At 42.6% G+C, this 27,413-nt stretch overlaps 1 protein-coding gene across 1 annotated transcript in view; it reads left to right on the forward strand.

The window, feature by feature from the left end:
- Positions 1–27,413, forward strand: part of arhgdig (Rho GDP dissociation inhibitor (GDI) gamma) — a 45,023-nt gene that overhangs the window by 8,143 nt on the left and 9,467 nt on the right. Inside the window, exons 2-3 of the mRNA XM_063470563.1 lie at positions 20,898–21,071; positions 21,743–21,826. Coding sequence (XP_063326633.1) covers positions 20,898–21,071; positions 21,743–21,826 — 258 coding nt within the window. The remainder of the gene's footprint in view (positions 1–20,897; positions 21,072–21,742; positions 21,827–27,413) is intronic.

Below are 27,413 nucleotides of genomic sequence, written 5' to 3' on the forward strand. Positions count from 1 at the left end.
TTAGTCTCACTGAATGGTGATGAAAATCACTGTTTGGGGGTCAGAAATGACTATATTTAGATTAAAGATGGACAGCTAAGTTAACTTACCTCAGCTAGTTAGCCAGTTGCATCTATGGTACAAACCGTATGCCAGTGGTGTTTGGCCAGGGCAAGCAAGGCAAGACATACTTGCCTAGTGAATTTAAAAATAGAAATCAATTAAAGCGTACTAAAGTGAAAGCAATCGCTCTCCTTGCATCTCAAAGGTTTGTGCCATAAATCTTCCTTTTTGCATTCATCCTTTAAATTATTGCCATCTTGTGGCACATGTAGCTATTGTCTCTGGAAACAGGCTTAACTCTGCTTGACTTGGAGACAACGAAATATGTCAGTTTTCTATTAACAACAACTGATGCTTGTCAAGCTGGGAGGACAGCTTTTTCCGGTTGAGCACATGCATTGTGAATAAATCTGTTATCTTTGGTGGGAGACTATTGAGAGACAGTAGTGCTAGATAAGCTGGTCCGGGTTCTGCTGAAAATAAAATCAGTCACTAGTAAAAATTTAAATGAAGAAAAACACATAACCATAATTTTTAATCTGTAAAAGTCATACCACTGTTATATGCTAAGAAGTAACTAGATCAAACTAGATCATTAAAAGATTGAAGGGTCTGTTAATTAACCACGCTAAGGTTCATTATTTGTTACATAATTGTATTAAAATACTCCTGTAGGCACAAACACAGCCGCGAGTTCTAGTTCAGTGAGTCAAATTAGCTTTAAATTAGAGGTGACACAGGTACCGGCTTCAGTTTCAGTATCCACAAGTAGGTCAAAGAGGCCATGTCCCTAATAATGCATATCTTCAGGCCTTAGCACATTTTAAAAGGCAGTGTTATATAAAAAGAACCAAGGTAATTTAATCCAAATCTGGGATTGGACTAGGCTCTGTGCTTGTTAAGTTTTTTTTCCAAGGTTGGGCATCTTAACATGGGAGTTTGACTTCAGCCTGAAATAGACGTTTAAGGAACTGCAGTTTTGAGAACTCCACTCCTGTGTTAGTGTTGGCGGCTGTTGCTATCCTAGTCTATAATGCTTCACAGTATATGCATATTTAATGTTAAAATCCAGGAAAAGCTCTTGGCGGTTTTGGGAAGTAAGAAATTGTACTAATTGATGTTGCCAGTTATTTAAAAGCACGGCAGTTACTCTTGAGTTTGACCTTGTGAGTAAACTTTCTTACGATGAAAAGTGTAATGACGGAATTTTTAGTGGCACATTTAGATAAAATGTGTTGATGTGCCTAAAGTCACCTGTGGTGCTGTGTGGCAGCTGTTTCTAGCCTCATTACAAGCCAATAGGCCAACAGCGGCCTGTGTGTGTAAACTTTATGTTGTTCTTGTCCCTGCGTGGGTTGTCTTTGCAGTTTAATTTTCCTGTCAATATAAACATGACCGGTTCTTTGTCTGTGTGTGTGTGTGTGAGTGTGTGTCAGACCTGTGATTGACTGGCTGTCTGTCCACTCATTCAGTGTCAACTGGGATTGCCTCCAGCCCCCTGTGACACTGTTAAAAGGATAAGTGGGTACAGCAAATGGATGGCTTATTACTTACTCGCTTAATTAAACAACGATGACTAACTACAAATGAAAAAATCATGTGTCAAGTCAAGATCATTGCTTTTAGTGCTCCATAACTATTAACATTAGTGTGGTAAGTGATGATAGGGAATTAGATGTCTAGCAATAACCTTACTTAACATGGGTTTAGGAAAAGATTATAACCATTAAACATCTAGTTTCACAAACATATGTGCAGTATTAAAGCTGATTCACGATGGCTCTCTTGCTGTATATCTGGTCATATAAAACAGATGCACCTTAAGGATGATGTCACTGAAAGCAGAGTTGAAAGTGTTGCCATGGTAATAGGTGAAGGCAGCCGTGTTTGGCCCTGACTGGGTGGGGTGCTACTGTAAGTAACAGACACACATTCAAAGGACAGTGCACAGGTACCGCTCGGTTTGTGTGCATCTCTGTGTTTTGTGTGTAAGCAAGTGTGTTTGTGTACTCCCCCATATCATCCAATTAACTCTACACACAGCTCTGGGGTGATGTACACTGTGTCATCTCATTATGAACAGTAAAAACAGAACCAGAGGTTATTACACGGGGCTGTTACTGGGCACTAAATAGATGTGCGTGCCACAGTTTGTGTGCGTTTTCTCTTCTACATATAATTGGGGTCTAGAGGTATGCATTGTGCATCTGTGTCTGTAACCGTGTTGTCTTTATGTAAGAAATTATCTTTCTTCTGTCTCAATATGTTTGTGTGTGTCTCTCTGTGTGTGTGTGTGTGTGTGTGTGTGTGGTGGAAGTTAGAAAGAATGTGCTGCTAACTTCAATCATAAAATGTAATTTTAAAAAAAAGAGAGAGAGATTTTATTCCAGCATGTCCAATATGACTGATGGGCTGTGATGAAATATAAGCAGCATGAATATAAAGTTTGTCCATTAATGAGAAAATGTTTTATTGTCTTCAAAGCTACATTATTCTTTGTAAAGTGGTTACAAAGGATCAAGGATATCTGTATCAATCTAAAGGGGAAATATATTTTTTTGTACAATCAGCAGAAATCACATAACCATCAAACAAAATGCAATAAAAAGGCAATGCAACATTAAGAATACAGTGATTCATTCAAAAGACAGATGTCAGCTGGGATGTATAGGTTTTTGAGTATATTTGTATATATTTGCACTTTGGCATATGTTATCTGCAGCCACACAGAGGCAACTTAAATCATTTGATAAGGAGGGGCTTGTAGAAGTGGGACTAAACAGGCACCCAGCAATATGATCAATATTATCAGAATACTTCACTGACTATGCGATATGACTGCGATTGTAATTTAAACCATTTTCTTCAACTGTAAATTATGCCAACTGCCAATATCTGAGTATCCAATAAAAATGATGTCAGTTCAGTTATTTATTTGCTGCAAAATGAGATCAAATACACCAACACTGTCACTAAAACCTGTCATTAATGTTGCCATAAGATGTATTCAGTTTGCTATCAGTCTGTCATTGAATGGGGTCAAGTTCGCCATTAAATGCAGCGTGTTTCTGATTATAGAGCAATTTGCTGAAATAAATCATTGAAAATCACACATCGATTGCTCTCTACATGGACAGAAATTCACATTTAACTATTACATTTGTACTCAGCAACCTTCCTGCTCTACAGGAACATAACCAGATTATAACCAGCTGGCAGAAAACTGAGCCAATTCCCCCGAGATGTGCTCATTGACAAAGACTCATTCAGACTGATGGCAACAGGTTGGCAATCTGTCTGCATTTATAACTTAGGCAGCAATTATGTGGAAACCTTCAACAATCTCTGAGAGTGACTGCAGTCAGTCCAAATCAAACTGGAACTGTTTGCAAGGTTGCCTCTATCAGGCAACCTGTGCAATCACCTTATGATCAAAAGTAGTTGTTAGTGAGCAACACACTCAATCTCTGGGCAACCCTTTAGTCACAATTAGTAGCAGAACATAAATAAATTCAGTGCACTCATCAGGCAGTCAGTGTCCTAACCTTGCACAGGCAAGGAAGGTCTTTCAGGGTCACATCTGCAAGTTTGCTGCACATTGTACGTAGCTTGAAGTCTGTTTTTGTTTTTTTAGGTTCAGTGACCCGCGACCAAAGAGAATGTCTCATAAAAGTTCTGTTGACATGAAAACCGAAAGGCTTGTGATAAAAGTATATGCACTAGCAGGCTACAGCATCCACCTGAAGCTCAAAGTCCAGCTCATAATCAGTTCAGACTCCACACATGTTCCTTTATCACCACAGGGGAGATGGTCATAGGCTTCTTCCTAAAATCCATGATCATTTCCATAGTTTTTGATAAGTCCAAGGACAACTTGCACTCCTTACTTAAGAATATGGTACCTGGCTTTGGCACTCATTAGTATAGAGCACAAACAAAATCATCAAAAGAACATGTTCCTGTGGTGGTCCAGTGGAGGAAAGAATATTGGAGAAGATTGGATAAAATGCCATAAATCATCACACGCTATAACCAACATATCAAGTCAGGATCAATGATATGAATCCTCACAGGTCTCAAATAGAAATATAAGCTGAAGAAAAATGAAATTGAAAAAGGGTGCAAAGGTTTTTGCACCCTCTAAATGTGCCAGAATCATATTTAGTAGAGTGCCCAATACATCATGAAAATCCTGCCTGACCTACAGGCAAGCTGGAACACATTCAGATTTGTATGCACTGATATAGGAGATTTAAGAACTACAGGCTTGTAGTCATCAATGACTGGCCCGTAATGCCATCAGGGCTTTTCTTGCCCTTCTCAGCCCAGAAAAGTTTCACAACCTGCACACTGCTTTGCCCGGGAGCTACATGAAATCAGTTCATCAGGGCCCACTCTGATGATTCACCTGCATTAACAAGAGTGAAAAAGGGTGTAAAGTGCTTTAGAAACTTTTAAGTTCTGATCATTTTATCACATTCACTAATCTAAAGTTTATACATAAAAGTTTATACATAAATGAGCTCAGGGACTTTGTGGTTCCTGTGAAAGTTCTGGGCTTAGTAACTAGTAGCACGATATAATAGTTGTAAAGGCAAGTTGCCTCTTGTTTGTGTTACGGGTCCGAAATTGGTGGAGAGTACAAAACCAAGACAGTCCAGAAGGTCTGAGTCAAAGCAATCTTTATTGAAGTTCACGCGCGGGAAGACAGTCACTGCATACATCAGCAAGGGTCTTCGCCAAAATTATACTTCAGATTGCTTTTATATCATCAGAGTATTATGACGCCCCCTCTTGCGTTTACAGTCACATAATTTGCATGTACAGAACATTTATGTATTTTAAGAATTAACTGCAGACACAGGAGTTCCCCTTTTTGGCATCTTCTTCCAAAGAAGGCAATAAACTCAGGCCTCTGTGGTCTCCAGGGGCTGGTCTTCTCCGCTCGTCACCTGTTGTCAAGACAGAACCTCCAGTGCAGTATGTTAACTGAGTGCCTTCAGGCCTCTTCTTAAATCTGTTTCTAGGTTATATGTAATGTATATATGTGTTTTGTAAGCATGTGTGCAATCTTTCTTAAGCTCCCCATTTCCTTACCAATGTATCACCCAGACATAGCGCTGAATGAAGCTTGTGACCTTTATTTACCTGGGAAAGCTTCAACTCTTTAAGACCATAGAGCTGCAATGTGTGTAAAGATATAACAATATAAAATGGTTATGACTGCACCTGTGAGAGATTAATATGGTGTCAGTATGTTTAAATGTTTCAAGGCTTCCTTAAAGCTATAAGCTGTGTGATTAGTGCTATGACAAAGCTATGAAATATATTGTAATAATAAAGCAATTTTCCTTTATCCTCACAATCCTCCTTTTGACCTCTTCCAAAAGAGGTCACCACACCGTGTGCTGTGTCACTCCTCGGCCCTCTCAGTCATTTCTACGTCCATCAATGGCATCATAGACACCGGGGTCACCGCCCCGGGGTCCACTGCCCTCGTAATTACCTTTTCCAACAATCCTCTGACACAAGGAATGAGACAGCATCCGCAGGTGACCAAAATCCCTAGAAAAGCAGACACAGATAACATGGCAGACATTACAAACCCTTTCCACTGGCCAAACACGGATGTCATCCAGCCCTCAAAGGGATTCTCAATTCCAGAATCTTCATGCATGGTTCTTGACAACGTTTTAAGACCTTCCAGAGCTCGGGTAACTGAGCCATCTGGGGCAGTGTTATTGGGAATGAAAGTACAACACAGGTCACCAAACATAGCACAGACCCCTCCCCTCTCAGCCAGAACCATGTCGAGAGCGAGTCTGTTTTGGACCCCCATTAATGAGGTCGGGCCCAACTGCTCCGCCACTCCCTCAAAGGCATCCCTGGTCAGGTTTGAGAGTCTCAGCAGGTTATAATGGACATAATTTATTCTATCCACATTCTTGTTTGGGGTCACTGGAAAAAGAGCAGAAATGATTGGTAAGTTTTCAAAACCAGCTGCTACTTGATCTGCCAGTTTATACTCGTTAGGAACTCCCCTGGGCACTCCTATGGAGTCGATCCAGGTGGGTGAATTCATCCTAGGATCATATACGTGTGTCCCCTTACCCAATACATGTCGCTTACGTCTGGCTGCCAGTGTGCGTGTGTTACTCTGGGGAATTGCTGTCACTCTGTTGCCGATTAATATCAGTTGAGCACCCAACCTTACCATTGCACAGGTCCCGACACTTCCCATTGGAACACGGACCAAAAGAGTTCTTTCCCCACAATAATAGTACAACCCACTTCTTGCCCATGTACCTATTACTGTGTTCGAGTCATTCTTAGCATTGGTGGTTCTTCCTGTGAGTGTCGTAGCGCACCAGCTGGGATCGATATCTCCCAGCTTGTATTTCACTTTGTCTGTGGAGAACTTAAAGCAAGTATAGTTATCTTTCTTGGGTCTAAATGGGCCTACCTTTGTACCTTTATCAATTGGCGGGAAGAGGCTGGCCAATATCGAACAATTGCCAGTACTCACCGCTTCTCTTGTGATTTGTAGCATGCAGTCATATCCCCATTTGTCCTCTGGATACAGTGGAGCGGGTTCTGTAAACAAGCGCGGCCTAGCTGAAGCACAAGCAACACAGTTAGATACATCTTGTTCTTTTGCATTTTGAGCCACCCAGTCCAGCCACAGGTTACTGTCACTGAAACCGGTGGCGCGTTCAATTAAGTCCTGAGGTTTCAGCCTGGTGTAATCCACAATCAGGACTCGCCGCTTTTGCTCCTCACGGGCAACAGTTACCGACCCGTTTCCCCAATCCCCTGTACTATTTATGACCGGAGGCTTGGGCTTTGGGTTTACTAAATTCACTCTAATCACACCTGTCGGGTCTGTCCCTGAAACATCTACCCCAATCACCAGGTAGAACACGCCTCCCGGACTATTTGACCTGGGCAAAGAGCTCCATGGTCCCAGAGAGAGGGTGATAGGGTTCTGTGAGGCAGAAAAGTCCCTCTGGATTGCTATCCCTTTCAATCCTTCAGGGACGTGTGGCTCCCACTTCACTCCAGTCCAGGCTACCACCTTGCTCCACCCGGGGATGCACCAGTGCCCTGCGGTATAAGACGCTAGCACTGGGCGGATTCCCCGGCTGGAGTGAGGGTTCCCTCCCCGGGTACAAATATCCGGGTGACTGCAGATCCACACGTCATATCCCCTCCAGCTGCTGTTTGCGCCTTTGCAGTTAATCACTTCACACAAATCGAAAGAGTATGAACTCGTGGACCCTTTAACGTAGTCCAATTCCATGCCATTATAAGCGCTGAGACACCCATCCCTTTTACCTGATACCTCTCGTTTGGGTCTCTGTAACGGCCACATTTCAGTGTTCTGTTTTTCAGTCAGTGGAGGGCTGGGCTGACCTCCGTGCTCGGGTGGGCTGTTCCAGGCTATCTGCCAAAAATACACAAAAATACATATTAGCAAAAGTAATACTATCTTATATAACAACCATGTGGTTGTGAGGAGCATTTTTACCAGTTTTCTCTCCTCACGCCTCCTGCTACGTGCCTGTATGTCAAATGCGTGCATGTTGTCGTGTGAAACTTATACTTCTTTTATCAAAATATATTTATTTAACTGCTTTCCTTTTTTTTTTTTTTTTTTTTTTTAATGTGTTACCGCTCCCTTGCGTTGGCGTGGGGATCTCCTCCTTTGCTGTTCTTCTTGCTTCGGCCTCCCAGGTAGACTACTGTTCGGCCCGTTGCACGGGGGAGAGGATTTATTCTGCCTCTGGCTGTCGTCAGCCCCCGTGTTCGGTGGAGCTAGGTCGCTGTCCACCAGGCTCTCGTCTGCTGCAGCACACTGCGTCCAGTGATACCAATTTTCACCTTTTCCTTTCAGACGGACCGCTGTGGCCGTCCGAGCCGTCACCTCGTAGGGTCCGGTCCAACGAGGCTCTTTCCACTTCCTCTTTATGACTTTCAGCCACACTGCTTTTGCCTCTGGAACCTCTCCTTCTGCCGTGGGCCTCCCGGCGGTCACCTGTTTTGTAAAACTGGACACAAGAGCTTTTACTTCATTAAAATATTCAGCATGAGACTTGTTACTTCTCTTAGACTGTTCTGTCGCTGGAACCACCGTCCAAGGCGCCGGGAACTGCCGTCCTGTCAGCAGCTCGTAGGGCGTGAAACCTGTGGATTGGTTAACAGAACATCTTATGGTCATCAAAGCAATTGGCAGGGCTGCAACCCAATTCAACCCCGTCTGTGCACAGATTTTAGCCAATTTGTTCTTCAAATTTAGGTTCATTCTTTCTACTTTTCCTTGGGACTGAGGATGGTACACTGTCCCGAATTTATGCTGGACTCCCAACATTCTCTCCACCTCTGCTAAATCCTTATTTCTAAAATGGGTCCCATTATCTGATCTAATTCTCTTGGGAAACCCATGCCTTGGGATGTAGTGGTTAATCAGACATTTAATCACACTTTTTGCATCCTCTCTTTTAGTCGCCCATGCCTCTGGCCAGCCGGTCAGAGCATCCACACATACCAACAAGTACCTCAATCCTCCTGGTCCCCCATCCACCATGTCAGTGTAGTCAATCACAATTTCTTCTCCTGGTCTCTCTGGCATGAGGAACTTACCTGGTTCTGGCTTCACCGCTGGTTTTGGATTGTGTGCCCCACAGATCAGACACGTTCTGGCTTTTTCTTTTATCATGTCTCTCAGGTGAGGGTGCCACCAGTGACACAAGTTTCTCTCCATCTGTGCCACCCCCACGTGACCAAGTCCATGTGCCTCACTTACCTTCTTTTCAGCCAGCTTGGCTGTTAGAGCCGGTCGCCCGTGGGGCCCTCTCCACAGACCTCCTTCTTTTCTGGCTCCTCGGGCCTGCCACACCTCCTTTTCTTCCTGAGTGACTTCTTCCTGCGCCCTTCTGGCTTCCTCCAACACATTAACGGTTGGCTCTTCTTCAGCAATAACCTCCACCATCTGTCTCCGTCCTTTGTAGCCTGCTGCTTCTTTGGCGGCTTCATCTGCTTTCTGGTTCCCTTTTGCTACCATTGTGTTTTCTTGAGAGTGTGCTTTACATTTTATGATACTTACCATGTCTGGGTCGTTCAGAGCGTCTTCCAGTTCCTCCATTTCCTTCTTATGGCATATTGGGGCATTGGTTGCTGTTCTGAAACCTGCTCTCTTCCATTGAGCGAGTTCCACGTGAGCTGCCCCGAATGCATAAGCCGAATCAGTGTAGATGTTCACCTTCATGTTCTTGGCCAGTCTCAGGGCTCGAGTCAGGGCTATTACTTCAGCTCTCTGTGCTGACTGCTGACCTTCTATTCTTCCTGCTTCTTTTACCTCATACTGTCGTCCTCTTCTGGAAACCACCGCGTAGCCTGCTTTCAGTCCTTCTTCATCACGGTGACAACAGCCGTCTGTGAACCAGTCCTCCGCACCTATGATAGGTTCTGCTTTCAAATCTTCTCTGACCTTCTCTTCAGCTTCAGCTCTTTTGGCACAGTCGTGTGGTTCCCCTGACCCCATCAAGTCTGCCATGTTTATGCCTTCATGTGTAAACGTCAAGTTTGGAGCATCCAGGACTTTGCTCAGTCTCTGTTGTCTCAGTGGTGTCATTGTGAAGGCTTGTGAGTTTACATAGGCTACTACACTGTGTGTGGTGAGCACTTTAAGTGGATGTTCTCTTACTACATGTGCTGTTTTCTGAATGATTTTGGCTACCCCAGCTGCATGCTGTGTACATGGGGGATGTCTTGCCTCTGTTGGATTTAATCTTACGCTGACATACATAAGCACATCCCTACCTCCTCCTTTTTTCTGAAACAAAACGCCATTCACAATCTCATTTGTTTCAGAAACATCAAGATAGAATGGTTCATCATAGTTGGGTGTGGCCAAATCTGTGGCTCTTGACAGGTCTTGTTTCAGTGAAATGAATGCTGTCTCTGTTGGTGGTGTCCATGGTAACTCTGCCTTAAGGTTTCGAACGCCCACCTTTTTGATCAGGTCCCTTAAGGGGGCCGTCTTACCCGCATAGTTCGGGATAAACTGTCTGCTGTAGCCTGTTAGGCCAAGAAAGGAAAGTAGTTCCTTCACAGTTCTTGGTTTTGGGTGTGTCAGAATCTGGTCTCTGTGTGTGTTCATTAAACCCACTGACCTGTGTGCAATGACTCGGCCCAGAAATGTTACTTCCGGTCGGACCAGCTGCAGTTTTTCTTTACTTACTTTAAACCCACATTCTGCCAAGCGATTCAGAACCACCAGAGAGGCTGCTGTGCAGGCGGATGCGGACGGGGCTGCTATTAACAAGTCATCCACGTACTGAATGAGCGTACAGCCTTCAGGCAGATGGCACGGTGACAGTGCGTCCTTCAGCACCTGATTGAAAATGCCTGGAGACAAGGCAAAACCCTGTGGCAGGCGTGTGTATCTGTACTGCTGTCCTCTGTATGTGAATGAAAAAATGTCCCTGAGTGATTCATGCAGAGGGAGACAAAAGAAAGCATTAGCAAGATCAATACATGTAAACCACTTTTGTTCCCACGAAATGGCGGTTAACGCCGTGTATGGGTTTGGTACAGGCACGGTGTCTGTACGTAGTATTGCATTAATCGCTCTCAAATCATGTGCCATCCTGTATTTACCTGTCCCGTGCTTTTCTACTGGCAGAATAGGTGTGTTCCAGTATGATTGAGAAGGCTCGAGCACACCTACTTTCAACAACCCCTCAATTGTTTCTGCAATTCCTTCCTCAGCTTCTGGTTTATGTCTGTACTGAGGTCTCTCAATTGGCACTTCCGATTTCAGCTGAAAGAGGACGGGTGAACAATTGGCCAGGCCAACATCCGTGGGCCCTGTTGACCACAAACAGTCAGGGAGCTGTGAAAGCGCTGCAACTGCGTCAGGGTGGTCTGTTTTTTCCCTGCCGTGTGTTCTTGAAATTTCTTTGTGTTCTAAAACCACCGCGTCGTTAGACAGACAGGTGATTCGGTAGGTTTTGCACTGTGGTGCATACCAAACATTTGGGATTTGAGTACTTTGCCACCAGCTGTTATCCAGGGCTCGCTTGACCATCGGACCCAACTCTCTGGCCTGATGACCGACGTGGACCGCCAAAGTGACATGGGGAGCTGAATCGGAGCCCATCTCGTACCAAAGCAGTTGTTCTTCCGTCAATTTTGCAGCCGCTGCTACCCCTTCCGGGCCCACATAAATGTTATGGCAACGCACGCTCCAAATTTGACCTTCGAGGTCATTTTCAAAATTTTCTCGGTACGTGTCATCGTCGTCCCTATCATAAAACAGAGTGACGTGGTAAGGGTCACGCGGCGGGGTGTAGACGGCCAGGCTCATTATCCAGGGTCTCCACAGCTCATATTGTCTCAGAATGCCGTCTTCCACCAGCCTCCCCCAGTAGATGTCGGCTGTAGCTTGTTCAGAGTCTTGGAGCAGATATTGAGTCTTTGTAAGTGTCCCCAGGCACGGGAACTGGTTTCCGCCCGGCAAAGTAACCGTCAGGCCATCTGCGGAACAGGTGATGGTAGCTCCTAGCTTCACAAGCAGATCTCTGCCCATGAGATTTACTGGTACCTGCGGCGACACCACATATCTGTGCTTCAAAGTCTGTCTTCCCAGCTCAGTGAGTGCTGGATCAGTTAGTGGCAGAGTCATTGGAACCCCGGAGAAACCAACCACGCTCACAGTGTGGTCAGAGATGGTTGCACTGTTTGGTGTGGATATAAGCGTGGAGTAGGTCGCTCCAGTGTCCACCAGGAAGGTCAGTGGTGTTCCTTCCACAGTCATTGACAGCATGGGATCTGCCATTCCCACACCGTCCGGTTTCTCAGGGCCCCGTCAATATTGCTCTTCCCACCCCCAGTCTGCGACTGGATACTGGGCGAGTGGCGCTGCACCTGGGTTAGGAGCTTGGTGTCCACCTCTGTACACACCTCTTCCTCTGGGAGCTCCACGTGCCTGGGTTTGGTAGCCTCGCCCACGATAGTTCGGGAGCGCTTGTGGGCAGTCTCTCGCCCAATGTCCGTCAGCTCCACATCTGTAACAGACATTCCAAGACGTGTTGCCGGGGTTCCCCGTTTCACGAGCCCTTTGTCCTCTCCCAGCGTAACCACCACGCCCTCTGTATGGTCTCGCCACTCCCCAATTCCCCGCGGGTTGTCTCTGCCTTGGTGTGTTGGCGGGCCAGCGGTCATCAGGATACAGGTTGGGGTCCAGATCTGGCCAGTCAGGCACGGGATCAGGCTGTGGCTTTGCCACCATCATTCTCTTTGCGGCTTCCTTAGTCTCCTTTTTCTTTTCGCTTGCTTTGTCTCTCGCCTCTATCAGCTGTAATTTCAAGAGCATCGCCTGCGCTTCCTCTAGCTCCCTCTTCTGTTTGCTCACGTCATCCTTCTCCAACATCAACCGATGCGTTACATGCCTCTCCCATTGGGTGGAGTCGGCCACAGCAAAGTCTGGATTTCTCTCCAAATCAGTTCTCACCTGCTGAGGCAGCCCTGCCAGCACCGCCGCTCTGAACCACGCTCTTGATTCTCCCTCTTGACCAGGATGTATCCCTGTTTCTGACATCCACTGCTCTTTGGCCCTTGCTAGAAACTCTAAAGGTGTGTGTTGTGGATCCCAGACTATCTTAGGAATGGCTCCCGTGTTTGGGGTCGGGTACTTTTCACGTACTGCATTTGCCAGGGCATTTCGCACTTCACAGTATGGCACGTTATTTGCGTAGAGAGTTGTTCCTGCGATTGCTTCCACGTCTGCCAGAGCGCCCCCTAGCATCACCCTTCCGGCGGCCCCACGGAAGTCACCAATAGCAATTTCGTCTCCTTCTGTTAGCACGTGCAGTTTCCTCAGCCATTTTGCTCCTCCTTCTGTGATGGGTGGCAGTTGTCTAACCAATGCTTCCAAATCTCTTACCTTATATGCTCGGTAGATTGGTTCATGTTTGGGGCCCATTATCAGCGGCAAATTACGGCTTGGTCTTGGGGCTTCATCCTCAAATTCCACTTCTCTGCTCTTCCCAGTCTTTCCTGACTTTCTTGACGTGTCAAATATGGATTGGCGCTCCCCTTTGACGGTGGGCCTAGGTTTTGTATCTGGGGCTCTGTACACTGTTCTACTGCGCAAATCCAGATTTCTGTCCTGCTCACAGGCGCCTTTTCCTTCAGTCTCCTCATGTTCTTCGTCCTCCTCCTCTTCCGATGAGGTCTTGCGATCATTTATGTCCTCCTCCATCACTCTCCTCAGTACTTTTTTCCCTTTCCATCCAGGCTTGAGATCCTTCATTTCCTCCTCCGCAAGTTCCTTCAGGGCTTTTTGCTTCGCGGCGGTCAACGTTTCTACTACCGCCAGTAGGGCGTCTCTGTCCTCGTGCATACGCCCACGAACTTGCCCGTCCCAGAGGTCCTTCTTCTGTGTGAACTGCTTGCCTACCTGGCTCACTCCCTGTCCCATGTGGAACGGCAAGTCGGCGAACGCTGATCTTGCTTCTTCTCCATCTGGTGAAGTAACATCTTCAGTCGGGGCATCAGGTGAGGCTTCGGTGTGAGACACCACCATCGCTACCGGTTCTCCTGATGAGTCCTGCATCGTCCGGGCCAGGCGACACGATACCACACCTGGACCTGCGGTACAGACCGTCTGTGTGCCTGCATTCTCCATGTTCTGCTGTCCCACCGCCGTCATTTCCTCAGCTTGTGTTGCACCGGGCATGCTTGAGTACTGGACATTTACGAGTCCTCCGACCGCAATGCCAGTTTGTCCACCAGGGCCATGCACTTGTCCTCCTTCTATGGTCATTACTGGCATCACATAAGGGGGAGGAGCCTCGGCTCCACCAGGCTGTGGCGGGGCACTGGGAAGTTGAGTGATCCACGGATATATTGTTGGTGTGTGAGGGTTATTCACTCCTTCGCTTTTTAGCGTCAGTTTTATCATTTTGTCCTCCAGCTTTTCATTATCTTCCTGTAATTTCTGCATTAATTTCATTATACTTGCCATTTCTTCTTCCTTTGCTCGCTCAGACTCTTCCACTTTTTCCTTCATCCAGGACGATACTGCACTGCACATCATCATCCACTTGCAGCAGTTCCCATGCATTGCCTTCAGGACCGTCATTTCCTTTTTTGTTTTCCGGTTGACTGATCGGCCTCCTGATTGCTCCTGCAAGTTCTTCAGTATGTTCTCACATCTCTCTCCCTCTGTTTTAAGCACGGCGTCCAGTGGTGTCCTTTCATCTAAACCTTTGTGTTGCAATTCAAGAATTTTGCTTACCTCTTCTTCCATGGCTCGACACTCCTTCTCAGCTGCTTTAGATGAACCTGTACAGGCCATCTTTATGGCCTTTTTCAGCTCCTCCATCTGGTCTTTCAATGTCTTGTAGCGTCTCTGTGCGGTACCTGAGCTGTCAGCCATTTTGTGTCTTCCTGTAAGACAGCACTTACCTCTTCAAAATGGCTGCTGTCGGCTCCTCCCTTTCAGTCACCCACCGGCACTTCCCAGTTCAGCTCAGAGCTCGTCCGTCCGCTCTAACAGTCACTTCCTCTTTTTAATTCTGCTTGGTGACACACACACACAGTGAACTCATGATCCACCACATCATTCGTATCATCAGGCACCCATTCACCCCTTACCCAAAGGCAGTCAGCATAGGAAAATATAGAAAAAGTGAAATACCTACCACTCAATTAATCATTGTTATGTTAGTGTGTTTGGTTTGGTTTTGTGTGTCACAATGTGAATAAAACTATTTCTGCACCCCTCAAGGGACCTCAGTATGCCTGTCAGGAAACAGATGCACTGCCATTCACGCACTAGTGAGCAAAGGGGAACCACACCCTAGCTGTCTAGGGACCAAGCTTCTCTTTAGCAAATCTCATCAAACAATACATCACACGTTATCAGCTAAAGCAATTATGCACAAGCTTCAGATCAATATTTCAAACTAGCACATTATTACCGCAAATGCAAAGCTACTAAAACACCACCTTAACAGTATTACTGTCACTCTCCATGTCCTTCATCTTGTGATGTCTCTGGGGAAATCTGAACGTCCTCGCACAAATCTACTATAGCACTAAATAATGAAAAGCTCGTGGTCAACCACCAGACAATTTCAGCTTCTGTAATAGTTGTGACCACTTCAATATCTACAGGGTCGTCAGGTGCTTCTGCCCGTTCTCCATGGAAAACCCGACTCGCCCTGTAGAGACCCTCCCCCAGAGGAATAAGTTTTATGCTGCAGTAACCAAAAGTGAACATCTTCCTCTTTCAAAGTATTATGTGTGTTCTGAGAAATAGCAAACAAGATTAATTTACTTCCTACCATGTGCTAGGCTGCACAGCACATGTAATGAAGCTGAAAATGTAAACTAGACATATAACAGGAAATTAAATATAGGCCTATAACACAACAGTGGCATGTAGCTCTACAGTTCTGCGGCCTCCTCGCTATTGTGTTCTACAATCTCCCGCAGGGAGGTTACCAAACGCAGGCAATCATTTAATAGCAGGGGGAATTCTGTTTCAGTCAAATTAAGAGTGATACTAAAGTAATGATCAGTAAGACCAACCTCACAGCAAACCCGCAGTTCAGTTTCTACCCACCACGTGTCACCATATGTCACTGGAGTCAACACCAGACTGAAAGTGAATCCAGTCATATTTCTACTAACCGACTCCAAATCAACATCTTGTGTGTCCTCCATTAAATGTACGTGTGCTCTTTAAGACTGACAGTCCAATGTCCTACACGCACAAATACAATGTGAGCTATCCCGTCCACTGGAAGTTAATGTCAAAATCCTGAAAAGCGCGCTCACAAAGGTCCGGAAAGTCACGTTCCGCCTCAACCGGATTAGTATAGGGATTACAGTATAATTCCAGTGCCCGAAAAATAATCAGACTGCGATTGGTAAAGTCTAATAGGAGTTGTTGCGAATTTCTTATTACTGCAGTTACTGAAAAACCATAACGAACGTCTGAAAGCAGAGCTTCACAACGACAGGTGACGTTTGCAATATCGCCTGTCCATGTATATTCAACCACACAAGAGCCGCTATCAAACATAGGAGCTAACTGAGGCTGGGAGTTATCCCCGCCACTCAAACAGAATGTTAAAGTCCCTGAATGCAGTTGCACAAAATATAGCAAAGTCCCGTTCTGCGTCAGTGGGGCTTAAGTTTATATGTTCTCTACAATATAATCGAATGGCAGTAAATATAACGACACAACAGCATGCAAAGTCTACTAATCTCTCTTCTGATCTGTCTATCACTGAGGTAACTTTAAAACCGTAAGTAATGTCTGAAGAGACAAGGTGACATCGACAGGTTACAACATAAAAATCACCTATTGGCGTATGTTGAAGTAAGCAATAGCCAGAATCAGGCATGTGTGTATGTCTAAAGTTTATTTTATAGACTTAAAATATTAAAAGTACAAAGAAACTACAAAACGCAAGTGCTATGAAGTACCGCAAGAGTGAACTAGTTCCGGTACTTAAAAAATAGAAACTAGAACAATGCACAATAATGTCAACAACCGTAATATAAACAAAGTAAAGATAAAAGTTATTTCTTTAAAACACCATATAGAACCGACGTAATAACAACCAATTAAAAATTAAAGTAATTCTTTCCTTAAAACACCAGCAAGTCGTCTTTAACCAGGCTGTCCAGTCAGTCATTAGTCACTCATTAGTAAACAGGAAATGTGATTTCAAATAACTCACATACACCTAATTTACATAGACACACACACACACACAATGTAAAAATAACCAACTAGCTGCAGTGCCCTTGGCAGACAGAAAATGTACACAAACAGAAATATAGTACCAACAAAATATAACCTAGAGACGTCTTATAAGATATACAAATATATACAAGGCCTTAAAGCTAACAACCTACCGAATTTAGAAAAATTTAACTTTAACGGTCCAACCGATGAACTCCCTGAGTTTTTTGTAATCAATTAAAACCAGTCTCGGCCCCGGGCCGTGGTCACATAACTAATAATCTAAGATAATTTAAAAGCGGCAACCAACTATACTTCCCCGAAGTTATAATTGTAACGTTACACGCCCGAAACCCGGTTTCTATCGACCAAAAAAGTGCAAAGTACCGTCCCAGACGGTAAACTGACCCAGTCAGTGGCTATTCTGGAGCGTCGTCGTTTCCACACTTGCCAAGTGAACTATCCCTCCCAGAGGAAAATGCCGAGCGTCCGCGACAAATTGGAAGCGTCACCTTCCGACAAATGCACTTCTTAGAACTCCCAGAGTTCCGTTCTACAGAAATTTACTTATATTTTAAAGACATCTTATTAAACCACCTCAACCAACTTTCTTCATGTCCCAGCCCAGCTGTATATTCAATCCTGACTGTATTACTATACACAGTTTTCAAATTACCTATATCCTAAATTCAGTAGTCCAACTACTTTACTTTGTCTTTTTCCTATTTCCGTTACTTTTACCTTTTCTTATTCAGCAGTCCAACTGCATTTAACTTATCCTTTTCTTATTTCAATGTATAAACTACACAACATCAGAACCTAATAACACAAACAGTCATCAGTAATCTAATGAGTAGACATCAATTTCAATCATCCAATTCGGCACACTTCGGAATATTTCAACAGGTAGTGCCTACCTTGTGAGATGGGCTGCCCTTTGTCCACTCAAATCGATCACTGCCTCCTGATTGTGCGACCCCCTCGGACGTCCACAACGCCACTCTCTCCTCAACCAACACCGGCCAATGCACCAATTGTTACGGGTCCGAAATTGGTGGAGAGTACAAAACCAAGACAGTCCAGAAGGTCTGAGTCAAAGCAATCTTTATTGAAGTTCACGCGCGGGAAGACAGTCACTGCATACATCAGCAAGGGTCTTCGCCAAAATTATACTTCAGATTGCTTTTATATCATCAGAGTATTATGACGCCCCCTCTTGCGTTTACAGTCACATAATTTGCATGTACAGAACATTTATGTATTTTAAGAATTAACTGCAGACACAGGAGTTCCCCTTTTTGGCATCTTCTTCCAAAGAAGGCAATAAACTCAGGCCTCTGTGGTCTCCAGGGGCTGGTCTTCTCCGCTCGTCACCTGTTGTCAAGACAGAACCTCCAGTGCAGTATGTTAACTGAGTGCCTTCAGGCCTCTTCTTAAATCTGTTTCTAGGTTATATGTAATGTATATATGTGTTTTGTAAGCATGTGTGCAATCTTTCTTAAGCTCCCCATTTCCTTACCAATGTATCACCCAGACATAGCGCTGAATGAAGCTTGTGACCTTTATTTACCTGGGAAAGCTTCAACTCTTTAAGACCATAGAGCTGCAATGTGTGTAAAGATATAACAATATAAAATGGTTATGACTGCACCTGTGAGAGATTAATATGGTGTCAGTATGTTTAAATGTTTCAAGGCTTCCTTAAAGCTATAAGCTGTGTGATTAGTGCTATGACAAAGCTATGAAATATATTGTAATAATAAAGCAATTTTCCTTTATCCTCACATTTGTCAAACAATATTCTGTGTTCAGAGTATTTGCATGTGGAATTTTTTGCCTTCAAACCCAGAGCCTGATTGGGATAATTTAAAAATTTTAAAATTAAACTGAAACATTGTTGTTATAAATACCTAACTAGCGACAGGCAATCTAGCTTTGCTGTGGGGTGTTGCCTGGTTCCTATAACACACTTGTCCCTATGTAAAAATAAAGTAAACTTAAAAAAAATTAATTAATTGATATCTAATGTACAAAATTCTACAACCTGTTTTAGACGTTTTGTACATCCCTGTAAATATGAGCCAGTGCTGACAAGCTTTCATGTATGTAGCATTATCTGGTCACATCCTTTCATTTATATAACTATTCCGGCCTGCAAGCATCGCTCTCTGGAGGTGCACATGAGATGGAGATGCTGAAATGAAATTTTGGCTTGCAGAACACATTATCGAATGTCTGTAAATTTCAGTATTGAATCAAAATCCCTGATGAAATCAAACTCCGGATGGCTGCAGCCAGCAGACTTATGTGGAGTAAAAGGCATCATATAGCTGACACGAAGCAATCCTGCCTGTGTTGCCTGAGAAATATAACAGAAATATTTACTGCAGATGAACGTTGCTGACAGGGTTGTTCTCCTTACTTGCAATTAGATGACTGTCAGGCAGACAGTTATAACTGGCTTCTTGATAGTATACAGGTGCTTGTCAAACCTAAGGTATTTTGTAGGACGGTAATTAAGGGCTGAGTACGTTTCACATTTGATACCTGTACCAGTACTTGGAATTTAGTACTAATTACTTGTTTATTGATACTTTACTTGTTTTAGAATGATAGAGTGCAAATTTTTGCTTACAAAGTAATTCCATATTGTCTGATAATGTCAGTGATGTTGATGCCATTGTCACAGTGTTTGCATACAACAGTATTAAATAGTAATCTTAGACAACTATTGCTTACTGTATACTTAGGTTTTAGGCATACTATCTCACATATGGTTAACATGTTTAGCGTAATTAGCATGCTAATAAGAAATTTCAGTGCCGTTAATGTAAAAATGTTAACCACACATATTTCTGATAACAGCTTATTAGACTCCCTGGAGAACATGTCAGTGCATGAATAAACATTTCTTCATCATCATGTGCTGTGGGTTCAACTTCGTAAAAGTTGGAAGGAGGCATGCTAACATTAGCTAACATTTGGCTACCAGGTTACCAAATACAATACACCCTTTAGCTTTTATTTATTTTGTACTTGACCAGGCGTTTCTTCAGATTAGATGTGTTGCCATGGACAGCATTGCGTTTTACACTATAAATGTTTCAGAAGTGCTCATCTGTGTCAAGTTTTGAAAATTGTAATCACAACTGAGATTGTGTTTAGCTTGCTACCGCTAACATTGCTCTGTTTGTTTGTTGCTATCCAGTATGTGAATAGCATGTGAACAGTATGCTCTACAATATGAGACAAATAAAAGGCTATATGTAAGCTTGTTTCTGCAACTGAAAGAAGGAAAAACATTTTTTCCCATCCACAAGTAAAAATTTCAACTTACTAATGTAAACTTTCTGGGAAAATAACTTGAAATTAACAAAATAATTTTAACCTCCTAAGACCCGAACTCTTTCATGACATGCCTTTTTAATTTCTCTTTGCTATTTGGGGTGATTTGGACCTGATGAATGTAAAAACAAAGAATTACCTGATTTTTTTTTTATTTATTTATTTTTTTTACCTCATTTTTGTTTCTGAGAAAAATGAGATCCAAATAAGAGGCCACTGATTTTAAATTCTGATAGAACAGTGGCAGTATAATGTCCTCGTAAGTGGATATCAGGCCCTTGTAGAGAAAAATATAGACAACCCAAAATGTTATGTCCACATATGTGGACGCCAGGTCCTGGGAGGTTAAAAGTCATTAAGTCAACATTGTGAGCTAATAAGTAAAAAATTTTAACATGGCAATGGTTTTTTTTTTAGTAGCAGAAACAAGCTTCTAAAATAAATGGATGAAATACTCAGCTAGAAAATATATAGCAGCTAGTTTGTGCTAATCCTGCTAATGTAGTGCAACTGCAAGTAAACACATCTAAACATTAATAGTCCAAAGGTGTGAAGTGTAAACAATATTCACTTTTTAAAAACAGATTTTTAGTGTTAATGATTTAAATATGAAAAAAATAACATGATGATGACGGTGAGTAAGTGGGGGTGGAAATGTACATGATATAAACACTGGTCCCACCTAGCCTGCAAACTGCAAGAAAATGTGCATCTGTAATATGATATTCTTTCTTCTTTCTCAAAGGTCTGATTGCTGAAAAGAATGACTTGCCCATCGAGGAGGAAGATGATGAGCGAAATCTCAACTACAACCCTCCAGCTCAAAAGTCCCTGCAGGAGATTCAGGAGCTGGACAAGGATGATGAAAGTCTGGTGAAGTACAAGCAGACCCTGCTGGGGCCAGAAGCAATGATGGCAGGTTGGCGTGTGTTTATTCTTTGGCCGTGGAAGAGGAAGATTCATGATTCACGCTGGTGCCCAGTCTTACTGCAGCTTTATACTTTAATACTGTCCACTTACAACAACAATTTGTGATGCACAAACCTGCACATACACACATACACACACACACACACAAACTTCCTACGGACCTGCTTGTCTCAGCATCTCTAACCCAGCAGCCAGTGTTATGGCAGCTGATATCAGTACAGCTCTGACTCCCTCACTGCTGTAACTCAGCACCACCTCATCTACAGCTTAGTAGCATTGAATTCTGTAAGAAAGGCTATAATGAGACAATGGAAAAGCAGCAAAGAGGGGAGATGACTTTATCGTCGAAGAGAAGCTGTATGCTGAATACCGAAACTATCTCTAAATACCAGCTTGGGACAATACGTTTTTCTAGTGTTTCTAAATGTTAGATACTGTATTTTAAGATGCCTTTTGATATTCCAGCATTAGTGCAATGGCCAGCCTCTGATTACAGATCAAATAAGTGATATCTAATGTGGCCAGCTTGTTCATTTTCCCTGCTACTGTTCATGATGTGGAGCTCAGTCAATCAGGAAAAAAAGAAAAGATGAAAACTGAACAAACAAAAGCCAAGCAGGTACTTGAATTCTGCAATAATGGACTGTTTCTCCTCTTCAGACGCCTCTGGTCCTAATGTCAAGGTGACCAGATTGACCCTGCTGTGCGATGATGCTCCTGAACCAATAACTATGGACCTGACAGGTACGCAGTGCCTCTGTTTCGTCACTTCTTCACCAAACTACTTTTTCTCTCTAACCTTGTCCAGCTGTGGATACGATATGGTGTTTCTGTTCACTTAAACAGTTTAATGCTTTGCCCTGAAGCAAGGCATCCCATCCCACTGTGCTGCATTTTATGTGCAGTAAGACTGCAGTGGGTGTGCCAGTGCTCGAGAGAGGGGAGACAGCTAGATGTTTGCTTAGTGGACATACTCTTTTTTTTCTCCCTGTGGCAAACTAAGGACAGAGAGTGATCTTTCTCATATTTAATTACAGTGTGTGCATGTGTTGAATGGTAATTGTAAGTGTATGTCACTTCCTATAAGAGACATCTGTGTGTGTGTGTGTGTGTGTGTGTGTGTGTGTGTGTGTGTGTATTCACAAGTCTGATATGCATGCGCTGTATTTAAGTGCATGCCGGTTTGCTTCCCCACCCTGATGTGAGGATTTCCCTGCCTGTTACAATCACAGTCACTCATACATGCACATTCACACACAGCTAATAAGAAAGGTCACCTGGTTGCTAGGCAATGCTGACTTTGTACTGTGCAGCTTCCACTAATACAAATGCAGAGCGATGAAAAGCATCTAGGAGCGCTTGTTTCAGAGTAAAAGGCTCTGCTGGACTGTATGGAGCTTGAAGAGCATGCTATGTTTCCACATCTAAAGTTTTCAAACTGAAAATCATTGGAGTAATCTTGGGCTAAGCTTGGGTGCTGCCCATTAAAAGAAACACTGCATTACAAAGTGGCATAGATTTTAAAAGGACACGGCATTGATTATGTACAAGATGTTCAGATAGACTCAGCTATCCAATGACTAAAGCTGTATAATGTCTACTGTGGCCTTGCAGGAGCTGAATGAAGTGTGGGACAATAGCTAAGGTGATGTCATAGTGAGTCATGAGTTTATTTCAGCGTGGGCTGCGGAAACCTTTATGACAACCTGCAGGTGTGGAATATGTATGAGTTTGTCAGGGAAACAGGCTTTAATGAGTGGTAATAACACGAATTATGGAAAATGCAGGATACTGTTTTTACCAGGTCATAATTCCTGTACTTCTCCATAGAAGTGGAATTCAAACCTCTGGAAATATCTGGAGAACCATTTCAATACAAGCGAAGACTCAGGGAGTAAAGGTTTAGTTTCTAAAAATGATTTAATTCAAGTACTGCTCTGAAAGCTTTTGTTACAATAACATTTATGCTCATCATCATAGCAAGCAGACAAAAAAAACCTTAATAACTAATAATGGAGGCCTTGCTTTATTCATTCCATCTCAAATCTGTCGATTTCGAGAACATTTTCTGCTTAAACGTTTGCAGATTTGCATAAAAATGTTCATGATGCAAAGATTGAACATATATAATGAGTGCTGTGAAATTTTTAGCTTTATATATCAAATACTTTTAAAGTTATATTTGTTTTGAAAAATGGTCCAAAGACCCCCTTTCAATTTTGTTTTTTTTGCTGTGGAAATGTTTGAACATGTTGCACTCTTTTATCCTGTCTTCCTTCTCTCACCCCAACCGGTCACAGCAGATGGCCGTCACTCCCTGATCCTGGTTTGCTGGAGGTTTCTTCCTGTTAAAAGGGAGTTTTTCTTTCCCACTGTCGCCAAAGCGCTTGCTCATGGGGGGTCATATGATTGTTGGGTTTTTCTCTGTATTATTGTAGGGTCTACCTTACAATATGAAGCGCCTTGAGGCGACTCTTGTTTTGATTTGGCGCTGTATAAACAAAATTGAATTGAATTGAATAAATACCTCAAAACCATCTTCACTGATCTTTCTTACCATCAAAATGAATCAGGATCTGTAATTTGGGACAAATACATCAAAAAATGTCTGATAACTGGCTAGTTAATAATATATTAATATAATATAGTCCAGCACTCCTGCAAAGTCCAATATTTGTGCACACACTAATAAAAAAAAGTCACTCAATGACAATAATTCGGAATAATGCTTATTTCAGTTTCACAGCACTGTAAAATAAACCACATCTTTGAACTATCCAACACTTCAACATTTTTTAATGTACCAAATGACTGATTCTGATTAATTTTGATAGTAAGGAGGACCAGTGGATATATCAGTCTTTAATCTTTGAGATATTCATGTTCATGTTTTGAACTAAAAAGAAAAAGAGAGATTGGCGAAAGCATGAATCTACAGAGTAGCTGCAGCATAATAACACTATAAGCCATGCTGGTATCATGTTGCAGTCAGATAGCTAAAACCACTTCAGTGGATGCATTAGAGATCCCATTTTGCACTCTAGGCTGTGTTTGTATACGACGCGTGTGTGCGTGCGTGCGTGCGTGCGTGCGTGCGTGTGTGTGTGTGTGTGTGTATTGATGTTACAGAAGTGGAGAGGGTTGGAAAAAATATAGGGTGATATTGCACAATAGTAGAGTTTACTGACCTGACAGTGTGTGGGGAGAAGAGAAAGCAGACACTCAGCCTGACTGCACGCTTGACTGGTCATCCCATCAGGGACCTTTCACTTTTGGCAAGGTTACTTGGGTCCACATCCTAACCTTAACATCTGAAATCATAGCCGTCCCCTCATTCACCCAGAGGGTGTGAAATCTACCTCGTATATCAAAGTACCCAGTCTCTGTCACAACAACAAGGTGGGTGGAAAGCAGACTTTGCTCTGTGGTCCAGTTACATTATGTAATATATTATTCTATTCTAACAGGATCATATACAGTCATGTGAAAACTCTTTTTCATCTTTTTCAAAATCCTGTAGGAGAATGTCTGGCCTTCTGTTCATGTCCTAAAGCTCAGGTGGACTTGGGTTATGCAGCAGGACAAACACAAAAGCCAGTCCACCTCTGAATGGCTCAAAAAACCCCAAAAACAAAATGAAGGTCTTCGAGCGTCCCAGTCAGCATTAGGATTTTAATCTGACTGAGATGCTTTGGCATGACCTTCATCTTCAAAAACCCTCCAATGTGTCTTAATTAAAACAATTCTGCAAAGAAGAGTGGGCCAAAATTCCTCCACAGTGATTTGAAAGACTCATTGGCTTCTATCACAAACACCTGATTACAGTTCTCCCTGTTAGGGGTGGCAAAACCAGTTATTAGGTTTAGGGGGCAATCGCTTTATCACACAGGGCCATGTAGGTTTGGATAACTTTTTCCTTCAATAAATGAATCCATTATTTAAAAACTGCATTTTGCATTGACGCTGGTTATCTTTGTGTGACGAACTGAAACCTGTATATGTGACAAAAATGCAAAAAAGTAAAAAATCAGGAAGGGGAAGGGCTTTAGGTAATATTGGCCTGTGTATTGAACATTGATCTTGTTTAATCACAACTAAATGAAAGGAATAATATAAATCAAAGAACGTGAATTGAAAACCACGTTCTTGCTCACATGCACTTATTTGATGTTTCTTCTTTTGAATAAACCATCTTCTACTTATCCTGCCAGTCATCAACATCTCTTTACTGTTGCCATCCATTTCAGTTTTACTTGAATGACACTTTCTGGTGTTTTATTTTTGTCATTTCTAATTAGTTGAGTGAGCCTGGGTGTTAATGCACTGAAACACAAGAAATGCCTTGTTTCTGCACAAAAATAGCTTTTTAAGGGTTTTTTTTTCTCAGTGGAAATAGCAGCAAGACTATCAGGTATATAGATAGAGATTTTTTTCCTGTGAAAAGTATAATGTTTAATAATAGATATCTTGTATTGCATGCATGTTATAAAAATCTGGTGCCAAGCCACTTTTGTCCTTTCTTATTTTTTTAAAATTTGTATTTCAACCTTATGTAAGCTTTACTAAAAACCATATAACCAAGTAGAAAAGTCTAACTTAAAGCTCTAATATATTGTATACCACATATTGCACTCTGTGTGGCCACACTGCACAATGCAATATCCGTGACTTTGACATTTGGTGCTTTGGTGTCCTAAATGCAAGCACTGGCTTTGTTAAACTTTCATGTTCCCGGGGTTGTTTTGCTGAGCGTGCATGCTGCTGCGCATTTATTCAGACACACACTCGACACCAAGCAGCCTCTGCAACATTTATTATATTCTGTGTGTCTTATGTCAGTGATACTTCAAGGGTATATTTTTTATGTGTAATGCATATAATAAAGTCGACTGAGAGTGAACAGAAAACATGATGATTTATTCAAAAGAACAGGATGCTAGCCTGAATATTTTACCTCAGCTGTTTGAGTGTCAGAGGATGAAACAGAGGTGAAAGAGGATGAGCACTTTTACCACAAGCTGGTGTCTAATGTCCGAATGTTTGCTCTGCAACGTGTTACTGATTCGTTTTTCTGTGATTTGAGTGCTCCACAATTATCATATTGTCACATCTTATACTTATCATATCTATTAGCTAAGTAGCTGGCTCCTTATTTCTGAAGGGATGACTCGTTTACACCCTATATGACACAACCCCACCCCCCCATTTATCCAAGCTGGGGGCCAGCACTAGGAGGGTCCTAGCTTGTGAATCTGTGAAGCTGAGATTGTGTCTCTTTCTGGTCTTGAACTGCAGATGTTTTGCATTTAAGATGAAGGTGTTCGCCACATTGGCTTAAAAAGGTGCCAGGGCAAAAATGCAATTCTTAATGACAACTTTTCAGGCCCCTACTGTCATTAGCTTGCTAATAAAAATGCTTTAAGGGATGAAGGTAAAACATTTTTAGACATTTTTTTATAGCACTGCTTGATGTCAAATCCAGTTTCACCCAGTAAATAGCAGGCACTGAGTGAAATTTAGGCCATTTATTTTAAAACAAACACATTTAAAATATATATATATATATTATTATATATATTATTATAATCTTTGACCGCTGTAAATAAAATGTTCATTTTCGTAATCCATCATTTTATATTAACCTGGGTTACACTCCTGGGATTCCACAGAGAAGCAGGAATTCACCATAAAAAGTGGTTTTCTAGATAATGCAGTTTTAAAATAACGCTAGGAAAAAAACATCTAAAATGAATGATGAGGTGGGAAGTGTTTGATGAACTGACCCATTCAGAATAACCTTTGCTGCTAATGATAAACGAACCCTGGACTACACACAGAGGCATAATTGTGTAGGCAGTGTTAACAGATAGTGGTGTCATCAGTCAATTATAGCCCTGACTGACATGTATCAACAAACACTGGGTGGATGTTTCTCAAGTCAGCTACACAATTATCCCAGTGTGGTCTTTTGACTCTTATGCAGCACCGGTATCGGGTCAAAATCATAACTTATGCAGCTGTTTTGACATTTTTTTCGCTGCTGTGCCACTACACATCCGCCCAGCTGTTAACTACTAATGACTGCTTTGTATACGGCTGGTGAGTTTAAGGTGCGCTAATGCATCATATTTAATATAAAGTGTGCATGAATTTTAAATGAATAACTAGTCTGAAGAGTGTGATACAAGCACGTGTAGCTGTTAGATTAATGGAGTGGAATAAAAAAAAGTAGAAGGCTTCTCTATAGTATGATACTCATGTAGCACCGCTGTAATATCCATGTATTATTATTATTAAATAAAAGATATAGATATGATTAACCCTGCTACAG

This window comes from Pelmatolapia mariae, linkage group LG4, assembly GCF_036321145.2.
Source record: "Pelmatolapia mariae isolate MD_Pm_ZW linkage group LG4, Pm_UMD_F_2, whole genome shotgun sequence".
Lineage (NCBI taxonomy): Eukaryota > Metazoa > Chordata > Actinopteri > Cichliformes > Cichlidae > Pelmatolapia > Pelmatolapia mariae.